General features: G+C 40.9%; 1 protein-coding gene across 2 annotated transcripts in view; it reads right to left on the minus strand.

The window, feature by feature from the left end:
- The window catches only part of LOC110524643 (trafficking protein particle complex subunit 8), a 91048-nt gene extending 75591 nt beyond the window's left edge, over positions 1-15457 (minus strand). Inside the window, exons 1-4 of one of the 2 annotated variants that reach the window (XM_021604488.2) lie at positions 15040-15449; positions 9143-9355; positions 7215-7298; positions 3929-4018 (exon numbers count right to left, since the gene is read on the minus strand). In XM_021604488.2, the coding sequence (XP_021460163.2) occupies positions 3929-4018; positions 7215-7298; positions 9143-9355; positions 15040-15196 (544 nt within the window). In that variant the 5' untranslated portion in view covers positions 15197-15449. Of the gene's footprint in view, positions 1-3928; positions 4019-7214; positions 7299-9142; positions 9356-15039 lie in introns of both variants that reach the window. The other variant, XM_021604489.2, reaches the window with a different exon arrangement.
- Positions 15458-15704: the final 247 nt, after the last annotated feature.

Below are 15704 nucleotides of genomic sequence, written 5' to 3' on the forward strand. Positions count from 1 at the left end.
GTAGGCTGTAGGCTCAACACATTATCACTGACTTTTCCCACATTTTGTTATGTTACAACCTGATTATAAAATTGATTAAATTGTCCTCCACCCCTCAATCAACACACAATAACCCATAATGACAAAGCAAAAACAGGTTGAGACTAAACTTTTTGCTAAACTTAACTAGGCCATTTAGATAACAAGGCCATTTACATAATTCAGACCCTTTCAGTGTACCTTGCTGAAGCACCTTTAGCAGCAATTACAGCCTCGAGTCTTCTTGGTTATGACGCTACAAGCTTGGCACACCTGTATTTGGGGAGTTTCTACCATTCCTCTCTACAGATCCTCTCAAGCTCTGTCAGGGTGGATGGGGAGCATTGTGCACAGCTATTTTCAGGTCTCTCCGAAGATGTTAGATCAGGTTCAATTCCAGACTCTGGCTAGGCCACTCAAGGACATTCAGAGACTTGTCCAGAAGCCATTCCTGCATTGTATTGGCTGTGTGCTTAGGGTTGTTGTCCTGTTGGAAGTCTGAAGTCCTGAGTGCTCTGGAGCAGGTTTTCATCAAGGATCTCCGTACTTTGCTCCGTTCATCTTTCCCTCAAACCTGACCAGTCTCCCAGTCCCTGAAAAACATCCCCACAGCATGATGCTACCACCACCATGCTTCTCTGTAGGGATGGCACCAGGTTTCCTCCAGACATGACCCTTGGCATTCAGGCCAAAGAGTTCAATCTTGGTTTCATCAGACCAGAGAATCTGGTTTCTCATGGTCTGAGTCCTTTAAGAAAACTCCAAGCGGGCTGTCATGTGCCTTTTAATGAGGAGTGGCTTCTATCTGGCCACTCTACCAAAAATGTCTGATTGGTGGAGTGCTGCAGAGATGGTTGTCCTTCTCCCATCTCCACAGAGGAACTCTATCGGAGTGACCATCGAGTTCTTGGTCTCCTCCTTGACCAAGGCCCTTCTCCCCCAATTGCTCAGTTTGGCCAGGTAGCCAGCTGGAATAGAATACTCTTGGTGGTTACAAACTTCTTCCATTTAATAATGATGGAGGCCATTGTGTTCTTGGGGACCTTCAATGCTGCAGACACTTGCCCAGATCTGTCACTCGACACAATTCTGTCTCGGAGCTCTACAGAGTGCGGACAATTCCTTCGACCTCATGGCTTAGTTTTTGCTCTGACATGCACTGTCAACTGTGGGACATTATATAGATTAGACGTCGACCGATTAATCGGAATGGCCGATTAATTAAGGCCGATTTCAAGTTTTCATAACAAATCGGAAATCTGTATTTTTGGACACCGATTTGACCGATTTTTTTTTTACACCTTTATTTAACTAGGCAAGTCAGTTAAGAACACATTCTTATTTTCAATGACTGCCTAGGAACGGTGGGTTAACTGCCTTGTTCAGGTGCATAACGACAGATTTTCACCTTGTCAGCTCGGGGATTCAATCTTGCAATCTTACTAGTCCAACACCCTAACCACCTGCCTCTCATTGCACTCCACGAGGAGCCTGCCTGTTACACGAATGCAGTAAGCCAAGGTAAGTTGCTAGCTAGCATTAACTTCTTATAAAAAACAATCAATCATAATCACTAGTTAACTACACATGGTTGATGATATTACTAGTTCATCTAGCGTGTCCTGCGTTGCATATAATCGATGCGGTGCGTATTCGCAAAAAAGGACTGTCCTTGCGCCAATGTGTACCTAACCATAAACATCAATGCCTTTCTTAAAATCAATACACAGAAGTATATATTTTTAAACCCGCATATTTAGCTTAAAGAAATCCAGGTTAGCAGCCAATATTAACCAGGTGAAATTGTGTCACTTCTCTTGCGTTCATGGCACGCAGAGTCAGGTTATATGCAACAGTTTGGGCCGCCTAATTTGCCAGAATTTTACTCAATTATGACATAACATTGAAGGTTGTACAATATAACAGGAATATTTAGACCTATGGATGCCACCCGTTAGATAAAATACAGAACGGTTCCGTATTTCCCTGAAATAATAAACAGTTAGTTAGTTTCCGGATTCGACCATATTAATGACCTAAGGCTCGTATTTCTGTGTTATTATGTTATAATTAAGTCTGATTTGATAGAGCAGTCTGACTGAGCGATGGAAGGCACCAGCAGGCTCGTAAGCATTCATTCAAACAGCACTTTCGTGCGTTTTGCCAGCAGCTCTTTTCTGTGCTTCAAGCCCATCAACCCGAGATTAGGCTGGTGTAACCGATGTGAAATTACTAGCTAGTTAGCGGGGTGCACGCTAATAGCGTTTCAAACGTCACTCACTGACACTTGGAGTAGTTATTCCCCTTGCTCTGCATGGGTAACGCTGCTTCGAGGGTGGCTGTTGTCGATGTGTTCCTGGTTCGAGCCCAGGTATGGAAGAGGAGAGGGACGGAAGCTATACTGTTACACTGGCAATACTATAGTGCCTATAAGAACATCCAATAGTCAAAGGTATATGAAATACAAATGGTAATCAGAGTCCCTGGGTTCGCGCCCAAGCTCTGTCGTAACCGGCCGCGACCGGGAGGTCCGTGGGGCGACGCACAATTGGCCTAGCGTCGTCCGGGTTAGGGAGGGCTTGGTCAGTAGGAATGTCCTTGTCTCATCGCGCACCAGCGACCCCTGTGGCGGGCCGGGCGCAGTGTGCGCTAGCCAAGGTTGCCAGGTGCACGGTGTATCCTCCGACACATTGGTGCGGCTGGCTTCCGGGTTGGATGCGCGCTGTGTTAAGAAGCAGTGCGGCTGGATGGGTTGTGTATCGGAGGACGCATGACTTTCAACCTTCGTCTCTCCCGAGCCCGTACGGGAGTTGTAGCGATGAGACAAGATAGTGGCTACTACAACAATTGGATACCACGAAATTGGGAAGAAAAAGGGGTAAAAATTCAACAAAAAAAAGAAATAAAATACAAATGGTACAGAGGGAAATAGTCCTATAATAACTACAACCTAAAACTTCTTACCTGGGAATATTGAAGACTCATGTTAAAAGGAACCACCAGCTTTCATATGTTCTTATGTTCTGAGCAAGGAACTTAAATGTTAGCTTTCTTACATAGCACATATTGCACTTTTACTTTCTTCTCCAACACTGTTTTTGCATTATTTAAACCAAATTGAACATGTTTCATTATTTATTTGAGGCTAAATTGATTTTATTGATGTATTATATTAAGTTAAAATAAGTGTTCATTCAGTATTGTTGTAATTGTCATTATTACAAATGTTAAATTTTTTTTTTAAATAAATAAATAAATATATATATATATATATTTTTTTTTTTTTTTTTTTTTTTTTTTTTTTTTTTTATTTTTTTTTTTAAATCGGCCAATTAATCGGTATCGGCTTTTTTGGTCCTCCAATAATCGGTATCGGCGTTGAAAAATCAATCGGTCGACCTCTAATATAGACAGGTGTGTGCCTTTCCAAATCATGTCCAATCAATTGAATTTACCACAGGTGGACTCCAATAAAGTTGTAGAAACATCAAGGATGATCAATGTTAACAGGATACACGGGAGCTCAATTTCCAGTCTCATAGCAAATAGTCTAAATACTTATGTAAATAAGGTATCTGTTTATAAGATTTAATACGTTTGCAAAAATTTCTAAAAACCTGTTTTCACTTTGGTATGGGGTATAGTGTAAATTGATGAGGATTTGTTTTAATTTAATCCATTTTAGAATAAGGCTGTAACGTAACTAAATGTGGAAAAAGGGAATGGGTCTGAATAATTTGTATATGTATACCGAATGCACTGTATATGATCACACTGGTAATATATAATTTGCTGTAATAAAAAAAATAAAGTCAGGTACTTAATTGTTACCTAGAAATGATTTGATTTTGAGATTTGATTTATCATGATCATAGTGTTTATTGTAGTATGTTGAAGCAGAGAAGGATACAGGCGAGGTAGTGGTTGAGGAACTCATGGTCGGAGGCAGGCATTGACTGGAGGAAGCTCTCCCTGTACGCCTCAAACCAGGGAGTCGTGGCTGGAGAGAGGACAACAACAAAATAAGAGCAAGTACATCATTCTAACCTCACCTCCATGCAACACAACCCTGAGAGAGTGGAGCTGCAGAGACCACCTGAAGCCTGTACCCAGGGGTGCTGGTGAGATAGGTCTATACACACCCAGCTCAACCAGACAGAAGAGGCTGGGAAGTGACATACACACTGATTGCTGAAGGGTCTGATTATGTAGCTGCAACAAATGATACTCAGGGAGAGAAATAAATGAATGATTAGCCAGATGAAAGAGAGGAAGGATTTTACCAGCACTCAATTCTTCTTTTATCCTAAACCCCATTGAGATGCAGAGAACATCTTGCTGCTTATTGCAGACTATATTTGTCATCAAGAGATACACCCAGTATTGTCAGAAGAACAACTAGCGTCAGGCAGTAATGTTGACAGGACAACGAGGATCAAAGCAAGTGTAGATACCTATGTAACACCTAGATGAGAGTGAGGAAATAGTGTTGTCTGCATACGGACTCCGGTACTATCAGAACTCGTCCAATAAAAAGCTCTAGTGATCTTTAAAAGGTGTACCCTTACATCCTGGTAATTCCACCATCTCTGGTTCTCTCGCTCTTCACAACACAAACACAGCAGGCTCTGTGTTTGGACTAGATCCACTGATAAGTGAACTGTACCGAGCTGCCGGTGTCTCGCTCTATGCGTGGAAGCCAAAACAGACAGACTCACGTATATTTTTGGACAGAGGACAGCTCTTCTCGTCAGCTCTACAAAAATATAAGCCTAAATAAATAGCACAGCAAGAAGCAACAATCAAATCAAAAGAGACCATTGAATCTTAGATTCAATCTGAATATGGATGGAGAAACTTTAAACCAAAACAATAATTTGGTTATATAGCAGTACATTTACTATAGTAGAACACAGGCACAACGAGGCTGATGAACCTATAAACCTCTGGGCACGGCTCCAGTCCATTTTCCAAAAAGATTAGGCAGTAAGACATTTACATTAATCATTGTATGGCAGAGAAATCATCAGAAAGGGAACCTAAAGCCACCAGAGGTCAGTCTTGTGCTGCACGGTATATACCGAAACTTCAGTACTTTTTCGATACTAGAACATGAAAAATGGTTTGGTACCAGCATTTGTGTTACTTTAGGAACATCTGTCAAATGTGTCTCACGTCATATGCCAATTGAGAGGATCGAGTCTGTCTTGTAATTTGTCTGAATCTTTTCAAGGGGGCAGTCTCAAGCCAGGCGGCGCTTATGCATACAGCGCAACTAACTTTTGAAAAGCAAGCGAGAGATCATAGATCAACATTCTAAAACAACCACAAAAAAACACTTTTTTTTTTTTTTTTACACTTGACATTTGCAATGTAACTGTCATTATTCTACTCAATTTGAATTATTTGAGTGACAATGACATGAACATATTTGTAAACCTTTTTAACTAGGCAAGTCAGTTAAGAACAAATTCTTATTTTCAATGACGGCCTAGGAACTGTGGGTTAACTGCCTTGTTCAGGGGCAGAACAACAGATTTTTACCTTATCAGCTCGGTGATTTGATCTTGCAACCTTTATAAGTCCAACGCTCTAAACACTAGGCTACCTGCTTATATTCAGCATGACATTCATGTGAGCATTATAATATGATTACACAAGTGAAAAATCATGTGAAATGCACTCATAACTTGACAGCAATATATTTTGACTACTTTGCGTTAGACTGGGCTTGCTAGCAGTAGCCACTAGGCCTGGGTGGAGAATTGCACCCTGGGAAGTGAAATGTACTATGCTGTGTAAATTCCATTGTATTTCTATTGCGTGTAAACTATTACAATATAGAAGCTTCAGAAAGTAGCTTCAAAGTATCTTATTTTGTAACTATTAATTTAATACATCAAAATAGTTAGCTGTAATGAATCCTAGGTCTAAAGAATGTAATTTGACAATATTATGGCCATAGATGAGAAGATTAGCCCTGATATGTATCAAATTATATTTCAGTTTTTGTAAATAAATTTTGTATGCTGAGTCTCATACATGGTTTTGCATAATTAACATTTTTGATATTCTTGCCATTCCACTGCTGGCTTGCTTCTGAAGCTAAGCAGGGTTGGTCCTTGTCAGTCCCTGGATTGGAGACCAGATGCTGCTGGAAGTGGTATTGGAGAGCCAGTAGGAGGCACTCTTTCTTCTGGTCTAAAGAAATATCCCAATGCCCTCAAACCATCATGGTTACCTAATAATCCCCAGTTTACAATTGGCTCATTCATCCCCCTCCTCTCCCCTGTAACTATTCCCCAGGTCATTGCTGTAAATGAGAATGTGCTCTCAGTCAACTTACCTGGTAAAATAACAGATAAATAAGAAATATAAAAATATATTTTTATTTTTGCTGAATATAGAATATATTCTATTTATTCTACTAGTTATCAACATATTGTTCAATGTTTCAAAAAATTAAGCCGAGTGGTTATTCTGTGACTTTAGCTAATATGTTTTATTTTTGTTGCCATGGTATCATTCCAGTATTGTTCTGGTATTGAGTATTATGATACTAAACTAGATATCGAAGTATAAAATTTAAATCTGCATATCGTGACAACACTAGGTCCGTTTTTGGAAAATGTAGAGACAACGGCGTAAATATGTGTCCACTGTCCTGCACAATTCATTTAGTGCCATATATGTACTAAGGCAATTTAGCCAAACCTGAAATTAGTCATTGAATGATTGGTTGATACTTTTAATAGCGTAGTTTGTACCTTGTTAACAAACAAGCAAACCATGTGTCACCCATAATCATTTCCTATCCCTTACTTTTCAGAGAGGACCACAGGTTAAAGGTGATTGAGAGAGAACAGAAGGACGCAGGAGTTATATGCTACTAACGCTCATACATAGGTTTAAAATACTATTTGAAACCATTTCAAATACATTAGCTGTGCTTGATTGAGCTTGCCTGGCACAATGGAACCAATATACCAACCAAGGAAAGGCCAGTTTCAATTATAAAAATGGAGGATGTTAAGAAAGAAGGACAGTCTGCTACAGTTATGCTACGGAGAGAAAGAAGAATGGAGGGAGGGATAGCTGTAAAGGGAAAGAAGAGAGGGGGAGAGGTAGGGCCACCCCCTACATAAATATTGTGAGGTTATGTCGGGTGAGGCCAGGTGAGATGAGAGTACAGGTACCTGTATAATGCTTGGAGGTGCTGAGTTCCGTTAGTGTGTCCCTCCAGTCACTGTACCAGGGGACGCTAGCTTTAACAGAGCGATCTGACGAGGGGAGAGAGAGTCAGGGACTAGCGTTAGCAACATCCCATTACCTGTACAGGATCTCCCACTGATGTTTACCACTCATAGCTCATCCACAGTACCAATATCATAGATAGTATACATCACATTGTAGATACCACATTGTTGCTAGTTGACCACTGTAGGGAAAACCAGGGAAGAGCAGCAGTATATGAAACTGTGCTGCTGGAGAGGGTCATTCTCACAACCATGGCTTCCACTTTGACCTACAAATGTGACCTACAGCTTGGAAAAAAGGTTAGCCCAAATCATAAGCTTAGCTTCCAGTTTAGCTTCCAACAAAACAGTGAAGACATAACATACAATTTCTATGCTCCATTCATAGGTCAAAGGGAGAAATAGGAGAGCCATAGTTGGGTTGACTTAACTGTAGGTTAGGTTTAGAGGAGGCTGTTTGATCCAAGCAAGGTCCACTAATAGGATGGGAGAAATAGAGTGGATTGGAGAGGTTTATGGATGTTGGCCAGCAGGGGGAAACACACGCTTTGATAGAGTCACCACAAAGTTGCTGCACTGCTACCCAAAGGTCATTCCTTGTGGAAATGGAACAGGAATCTCCATTAACTTTCCTGAAATATCTCTAGGGTGCATTCATATAATTAACCAGGTTTTCATCAACATCTTTGTGAGCAAACATTATGACAGGCCTAATGGAAACACCAAATGTTGCGGTTAAACTTTCCAAATGTCCACCAAACAAAATCCGCGTGGGATCTTTTCTTAATGGTAAAATGAATTATGCAAGAAATGGATTTGTTAACTCTTACGCGCAAATATTGAATATAACAACCATCATATCGAAGTAAATTTGGAGTCACGCGATGACATGTGTGGCTCTCCAACTACGACTTGGAAAAGCATGCAGTTTATTAGGCTACAGATGAAATAAGCTATGATGAACTTCACAGGGTGGTGAATGTGCAAGGTGATGAGCTTGATGCTCCTTTCTAATAAATATCAAGGGTCTTATTCTGGTGATATGATGATCAATGCTTGGCTGCCGCTTGACAATAAAAAAACATTTAACTCCTTTGTCATTAGTATCATCATGTAGGCTATATCCGCACTGTATCTGCCAGCTGTTGGCTTGAGCGCACATGCCAATACCAGAGTTGGCATATTTGTGTTAAAACCATCAGTAGATTTGAAAATGAGATGGAAACCCATTTAACTTTCTTTTTTTTTTTTTCTCTCGATACATGGGAATTTAACTACTATCTGCAACAAGTCAATTTGCTGGAAACACATGTCTGGTGGGAAATTGTACAAATTGTTTTCATGCAGATTTGTGAATATCCGCATGAAAATCTATCGCCAATTGGATGGAAACATAGCTATATACACTGAAAAATAATATGTCCTGCAAAAAGCATTTCTCTGAGCTAAATTTCAGGTAACTAAAAGTGTTTAGGGATATTTCTGTTCCACTGTCAAACGGCTTGACCTGTAACGTTGTAGGTTAGAGGACAGAGGTTGAAGTAGGCTCTTACCCAAGGGCCGTCCAGGTCAATAAAAGAGAAAATAATAAATTACAAAATGAACAAAATAAATTAACATGGAAATCACTCCCATATTGCAATATGTTTGCTGTTGTCGTCTGTCTGGAAAACAATTTATTTAAAAATAAATCCTTCCAGTCATGCCTCTCTCCCGAGTGTCTGCTGCCATCTGCAGGACAGTCTACGAAACTACATGACAAGTATCACATTCATCATCAATAAACACTACATTCCTACAACTCATTAAACACTCCATCCTTTACCCATGTCACGCTCATCCCTTCTTTCTCTGTCCAAATTACTCACCACTAATATTAAGGTCATAGTCTCCGGCGGTGATGACATTGGCCACACCCCCCTCTGCTGGTTGGCTCGCCGACACCACCTCGCTGAGGAGCCGTCGCTGGGCGGGGCTATGGACGCCGGAGGTGGGGACAGACGGGCGTGTAACCACATTGTTTACACTGATGCGAAGGTTCTTCACCACCTGCACCTGGTTGTTAGAGTCCCTCATGTGACCTATTGAGAGACCCGTATGGGAAAAGATTAGGCTACAAACGCACAATCACACATCATATGTCTTTGAGCTGGACATGAGAAAATATAGGCTATTCAGATGTCACCAATAAACCACATGAGAGCGTTGATTGAAGTGTGCATCTCCTTTTTCCTACAGACAATCAAATTAAGAAAATAATTAGAAATTTTAACAAAAGGGGGGGTGATGCTAAACTTGTGAAGAGACGTGGATGTGAGACTAAATTAAGGTAATATAAAACACCCAACTACTTTTGACTACTGCATGAAGGATCCACAGAAACAGCGTCCATACAACTTCATGCAGTAAGAACATTATCATGAGGCAGCATGTTTGGACAGCCAGACATCAAAGCACTCACATTCAAATAGTCATGTAGCCTAACTCTTATGGCACTTCTCCATAGCAAAGTGTTTTGTGTCCTCCTCTTAAGTGTCTGGCCTGTCAGCAATTTGGAAACATTCCTACAGAAATTAGATTACATTTGACTGAAAAGCAAGCACACACATACAGACCACTGAAAAGCAAAATCTACAGTGCCTTGCGAAAGTATTCGCCCCCCTTGAACTTTGCGACCTTTTGCCACATTTCAGGCTTCAAGCATAAAGATATAAAACTGTATTTTTTTGTGAAGAATCAACAACAAGTGGGACACAATCATGAAGTGGAACGACATTTATTGGATATTTCAAACTTTTTTAACAAATCAAAAACTGAAAAATTGGGCGTGCAAAATTGTTCAGCCCCCTTAAGTTAATACTTTGTAGCGCCACCTTTTGCTGCGATTACAGCTGTAAGTCGCTTGGGGTATGTCTCTATCAGTTTTGCACATCGAGAGACTGAAATTTTTTCCCATTCCTCCTTGCAAAACAGCTCGAGCTCAGTGAGGTTGGATGGAGAGCATTTGTGAACAGCAGTTTTCAGTTCTTTCCACAGATTCTCGATTGGATTCAGGTCTGGACTTTGACTTGGCCATTCTAACACCTGGATATGTTTATTTTTGAACCATTCCATTGTAGATTTTGCTTTATGTTTTGGATCATTGTCTTGTTGGAAGACAAATCTCCGTCCCAGTCTCAGGTCTTTTGCAGACTCCATCAGGTTTTCTTCCAGAATGGTCCTGTATTTGGCTCCATCCATCTTCCCATCACTTTTAACCATCTTCCCTGTCCCTGCTGAAGAAAAGCAGGCCCAAACCATGATGCTGCCACCACCATGTTTGACAGTGGGGATGGTGTGTTCAGCTGTGTTGCTTTTACGCCAAACATAACGTTTTGCATTGTTGCCAAAAAGTTCAATTTTGGTTTCATCTGACCAGAGCACCTTCTTCCACATGTTTGGTGTGTCTCCCAGGTGGCTTGTGGAAAACTTTAAACAACACTTTTTATGGATATCTTTAAGAATTAGCTTTCTTCTTGCCACTCTTCCATAAAGGCCAGATTTGTGCAATATACGACTGATTGTTGTCTTATGGACAGAGTCTCCCACCTCAGCTGTAGATCTCTGCAGTTCATCCAGAGTGATCATGGGCCTTTTGGCTGCATCTCTGATCAGTCTTCTCCTTGTATGAGCTGAAAGTTTAGAGGGACGGCCAGGTCTTGGTAGATTTGCAGTGGTCTGATACTCCTTCCATTTCAATATTATCGCTTGCACAGTGCTCCTTGGGATGTTTAAAGCTTGGGAAATCTTTTTGTATCCAAATCCGGCTTTAAACTTCTTCACAACAGTATCTCGGACCTGCCTGGTGTGTTCCTTGTTCTTCATGATGCTCTCTGCGCTTTTAACGGACCTCTGAGACTATCACAGTGCAAGTGCATTTATACGGAGACTTGATTACACACAGGTGGATTGTATTTATCATCATTAGTCATTTAGGTCAACATTGGATCATTCAGAGATCCTCACTGAACTTCTGGAGAGAGTTTGCTGCACTGAAAGTAAAGGGGCTGAATAATTTTGCACGCCCAATTTTTCAGTTTTTCATTTGTTAAAAAAGTTTGAAATATCCAATAAATGTCGTTCCACTTCATGATTGTGTCCCACTTGTTGTTGATTCTTCACAAAAAAATACAGTTTTATATCTTTATGTTTGAAGCCTGAAATGTGGCAAAAGGTCGCAAAGTTCAAGGGGGCCGAATACTTTCACAAGGCACTGTATGTAAACAATGTGTGAGAATACCACAACCTGTTTGCGGGAGAAATATCTCAATTTCGAGGAATTTCCCCCAGAATACACACAACACCAGTCTCTCCTGAAGCAAAGCACCCCACAAAATAATGCTGCCACTAGAGGTCGACCGATTATGATTTTTCAACGCCGATACCGATACCGATTATTGGAGGACCATAAAAGCCGATATCGATTATTGGAGGACCATAAAAGCCGATATCGATTATTGGAGGACCATAAAAGCCGATATCGATTATTGGAGGACCATAAAAGCCGATATCGATTATTGGAGGACCATAAAAGCCGATACCGATTAATCTGCCGATTTAAAAAAATATATATTTGTAATAATGACAATTACAACAATAGTGAATAAACACTTATTTAAACTATATAAAACATATATAAACTAAATAAAACATCAATAAAATCAACTTAGCCTTAAATAAATAATGAAACATGTTCAATTTGGTTTAAATAATGCAAAAACAAAGTGTTGGAGAAGAAAGTAAAAGTGCAATATGTGCTATGTAAGAAAGCTAACATTTAAGTTCCTTGCTCAGAACATGAGAACATATGAAAGCTGGTGGTTCCTTTTAACATGAGTCTTCAATATTCCCAGGTAAGAAGTTTTAGGTTGTAGTTATTATAGGACTATTTCCCTCTGTACCATTTGTATTTCATTAACCTTTGACTATTAGATGTTCTTATAGGCACTTTATTGCCAGTGTAACAGTATAGCTTCCGTCCCTCTCCTCGCTCCTCCCTGGGCTCAAACCAGGAACACAACGACAACAGCCACCCTTGAAGCAGCGTTACCCATGCAGAGCAAGGGAAACAACAACAGGCTCAGAGCGAGTGATGTTTGAAATGCTATTAGCGTGCGCTAACTAGCTATCCATTTCACTTCGGTTACACCAGCCTCAGGAGTTGATAGGCTTGAAGGCAAACAGCGGAATGCTTGACGCACAACGTAGAGCTGCTGGCAAAACGCAGCTGTTTGAATGAATGTTTACACGCCTGCTTCTGCCTACCACAGCTCAGTCAGATACTTAGATACTTGTATGCGCAGTCAAATTATATACAACGCAGGACACGCTAGATAATATCTAGTAATATCAACCATGTGTAGTTAACTAGTGATGATTGATTGTTTATAAGATAAGTTGAATGCAAGCTAGCAACTTACCTTGGCGTAACAGGCAGTCTCCTTGTGGAGTGCAACGAGAGAGTGGCAGGTCGTTATTGCGTTGGACTAGTTAACTGTAAGGTTGCAAGACTGGATCCCCGAGCTGCCCCTGAACGAGGCAGATAACCCACCGTCATTTAATTTTTTATTTTTTTTACCTTTATTTAACCAGGCAAGTCAGTTAAGAACAAATTCTTATTTTCAATGACGGCCTAGGAACAGTGGGTTAACTGCCTGTTCAGGGGCAGAACGACAGATTTGTACCTTGTCAGCTCGGGGGTTTGAACTTGCAACCTTCCGGTTACAAGTCCAATGCTCTAACCACCAGGCTACCTCAGTTCTTAACTGACTTGCCTAGTTAAATAAAGGTGTATATATATATATATATATATATATATATATATTTTGTTGTTGTTTTGTTTTGATCAGCGTCCAAAAATAGCGATTTCCGATTGTTATGAAAACTTGAAATCGGCCCTAATTAATCGGCCATTCCGATTAATCGGTCGACGTCTAGCTGCCACCCCCGTGCTTCACGGTTGGGATGGTGCTCGTCGGCTTGCAAGCCTCCCCCTTTGTCCTCCAAATATAACGATGGTAATTATAGCCAAACAGTTATTTGTTTCATCAGACCAGAAGACATTTCTCCAAAAAGTACTATCTTTGTCCACAAGTGCAGTTGCAAACCATAGTCTGGCTTTTTTATGGCGCTTTTGGAGCAGTGGCTTCTTCCTTGCTGAGCGGCCATTCAGGTTATGTCGACATAGGACACGTTTCCCTGTGGATATAGATACTTTTGTACCTGTTTCCTCCAGCATCTTCACAAGGTCCTTTGCTGTTGTTCTGGGATTGATTTGCACTTTTTGCACCAAAGTATGTTAATCTCTAGGAGACAGAACGCGTCTCCTTCCTGAGCAGCATGACGGCTGCCTGGTCCCATGGTGTTTATACTTGCGTACTATTGTTTGTACAGATGAACGTGGTACCTTCAGGCGTTTGAAAATTGCTCCCAAGGATGAACCAGACTTGTGGAGGTCTGCAATTTTCTGTTGATTGTCCCATGATGTCAAGCAAAGAGGCACTGAGTTTGAAGGTAGGCCTTGAAATACAACCACAGGTACACCTCCAATTGACTCAAATTATGTCAATTAGCCTATCAGAAGCTTTAAAGCCATGACATCATTTTCTGGAATTTTCCATGCTGTTTAAAGGCAGTCAATTTAGTGTATGTAAACTTCTGACCCACTGGAATTGTGACACAGTGAATTATGAGTGAAATAATCTGTCTGTAAACAATTGTTGGAAATTTACTTGTCATGCAAAGTAGATGTCCTTACCGACTTGCCAAAACTATAGTTTGTTAACAAGAAATTTGTGGAGTGGTTGAAAAATAAGTTTTAATGACTCCAATCAAAGTGTATGTAAACTTCCGACTTCAACTGTAGCCGCTAAAACCAAGTTCAACTGAATGGCCATCTTCCTCCTGTTAGCCAGCTTTTTAGCGTATGTCAAATATGGTCGGGCGTTGTTCAGGGTAGCCTAGTCGTTAGAGTGTTGGACTAGTAACCGGAAGGTCTCAAGTTCAAACCCCCGAGCTGACAAGGTACAAATCTGTCGTTCTGCCCCTGAACAGGCATTTAACCCACTGTTCCTAGGCCGTCATTGAAAATAAGTTGTTAACTGACTTGCCTAGTTAAATAAAGGTAAAATAAAATAAAAAGTCAGTGACACTGTCCCACAAGATGACTGGCTGTTAGCTGGCTAAGCACCTTTGAAATTGGTTAAAATAGAAAGCAGACAGTCTACTTTCAAGTTGCAGCAAAACAACTTAGTATGACAGGAGACGCTTAACTCCCACATCCCTGTCAGCCCCACTTAACGTTAGTCTAACTGGGCCTCTTCCCAGCCCTTTGACACCAGAAAGCCTTCTTTCCTAACGGCATTAGCTGCAAAGACACCCAAGACGGTTGCAGACGTACGACAATGGCGGACATATCGTGTCCTATCGGGTGACACATTGAAGAAACAAGACAAAGGCCTCTGTTTCAGCACCACATCTGCTACTGGTTAACCATTCCTGTCACTTGACTGCCAAAGTGACGGCAGTAGCTGTGGAATGTAGCTAGCTAGTTAGCTTAGCGAGCTTAGCTGGCTAGGATAACATGCTACGTTAATGATAAGAAGCTAGCTTAAAACGGTGGACATAAAACACACAAATGTCGCAATAGCTTGATTTTAGATTCCCCTTGTGTACGGTGGAAGTTCGAGCATGAAAACGTCAAGTTGTTGTGTATAAAAGCCCTTACCTTCGGAGGTTAACCGGCAGAAAGGTCTTAACAGCTCCGAGAAATTAAGGTTGTTTTTACGAGTAATTTTTTGTGCATCTTCGCTGCACAGGACAGCCACCTTTGGAACAAACGAGTCCTGGATTAACTCCTGCACAGACTGTACGCACTGAGCCATTGCTGTCTGCTTGAGAGGCCCAGACTACGAAATTGTATTTCTCTCTGGATTTCGATAGTGAAAAGCTCTCCGCTTCTGAGTTGAAAACAACTCCCCTACTGACAGTGCAAGGCAGCCGTGTTGAATTCTACAGTTGCCTGATTCGATACGGTCGTTCCTAGTTACCACAGCCACAAAGTCTTAAACTCCGCCTATTTTAAAAAGGTCTCTTCGTTATTTAACCACACTACAAACATTATGCGTAACTCTAACCTTAAATTAAGACAAAAAGTACATTTTTAAAAATGCATTTTTACGATATAGCCAAATGTGACTTTGCTCAGACCAGGCTATGCTATTTAGTGGAAACCATTCGCTTCTGAGAAATGTGCAATTGCAGCCCGCAACTCCTGCATCTGCAGGAACCCCTTTATACTTATATTGGTACAACTGCGACCAGGCCAAGATAAAGCAAAGGAGTGCGACAAAAACAACAACACAGAGTTACAGTCAATAACACAATAGAAAA

Source organism: Oncorhynchus mykiss, chromosome 5 (assembly GCF_013265735.2).
Source record: "Oncorhynchus mykiss isolate Arlee chromosome 5, USDA_OmykA_1.1, whole genome shotgun sequence".
In the NCBI taxonomy this organism is placed as follows: domain Eukaryota; kingdom Metazoa; phylum Chordata; class Actinopteri; order Salmoniformes; family Salmonidae; genus Oncorhynchus; species Oncorhynchus mykiss.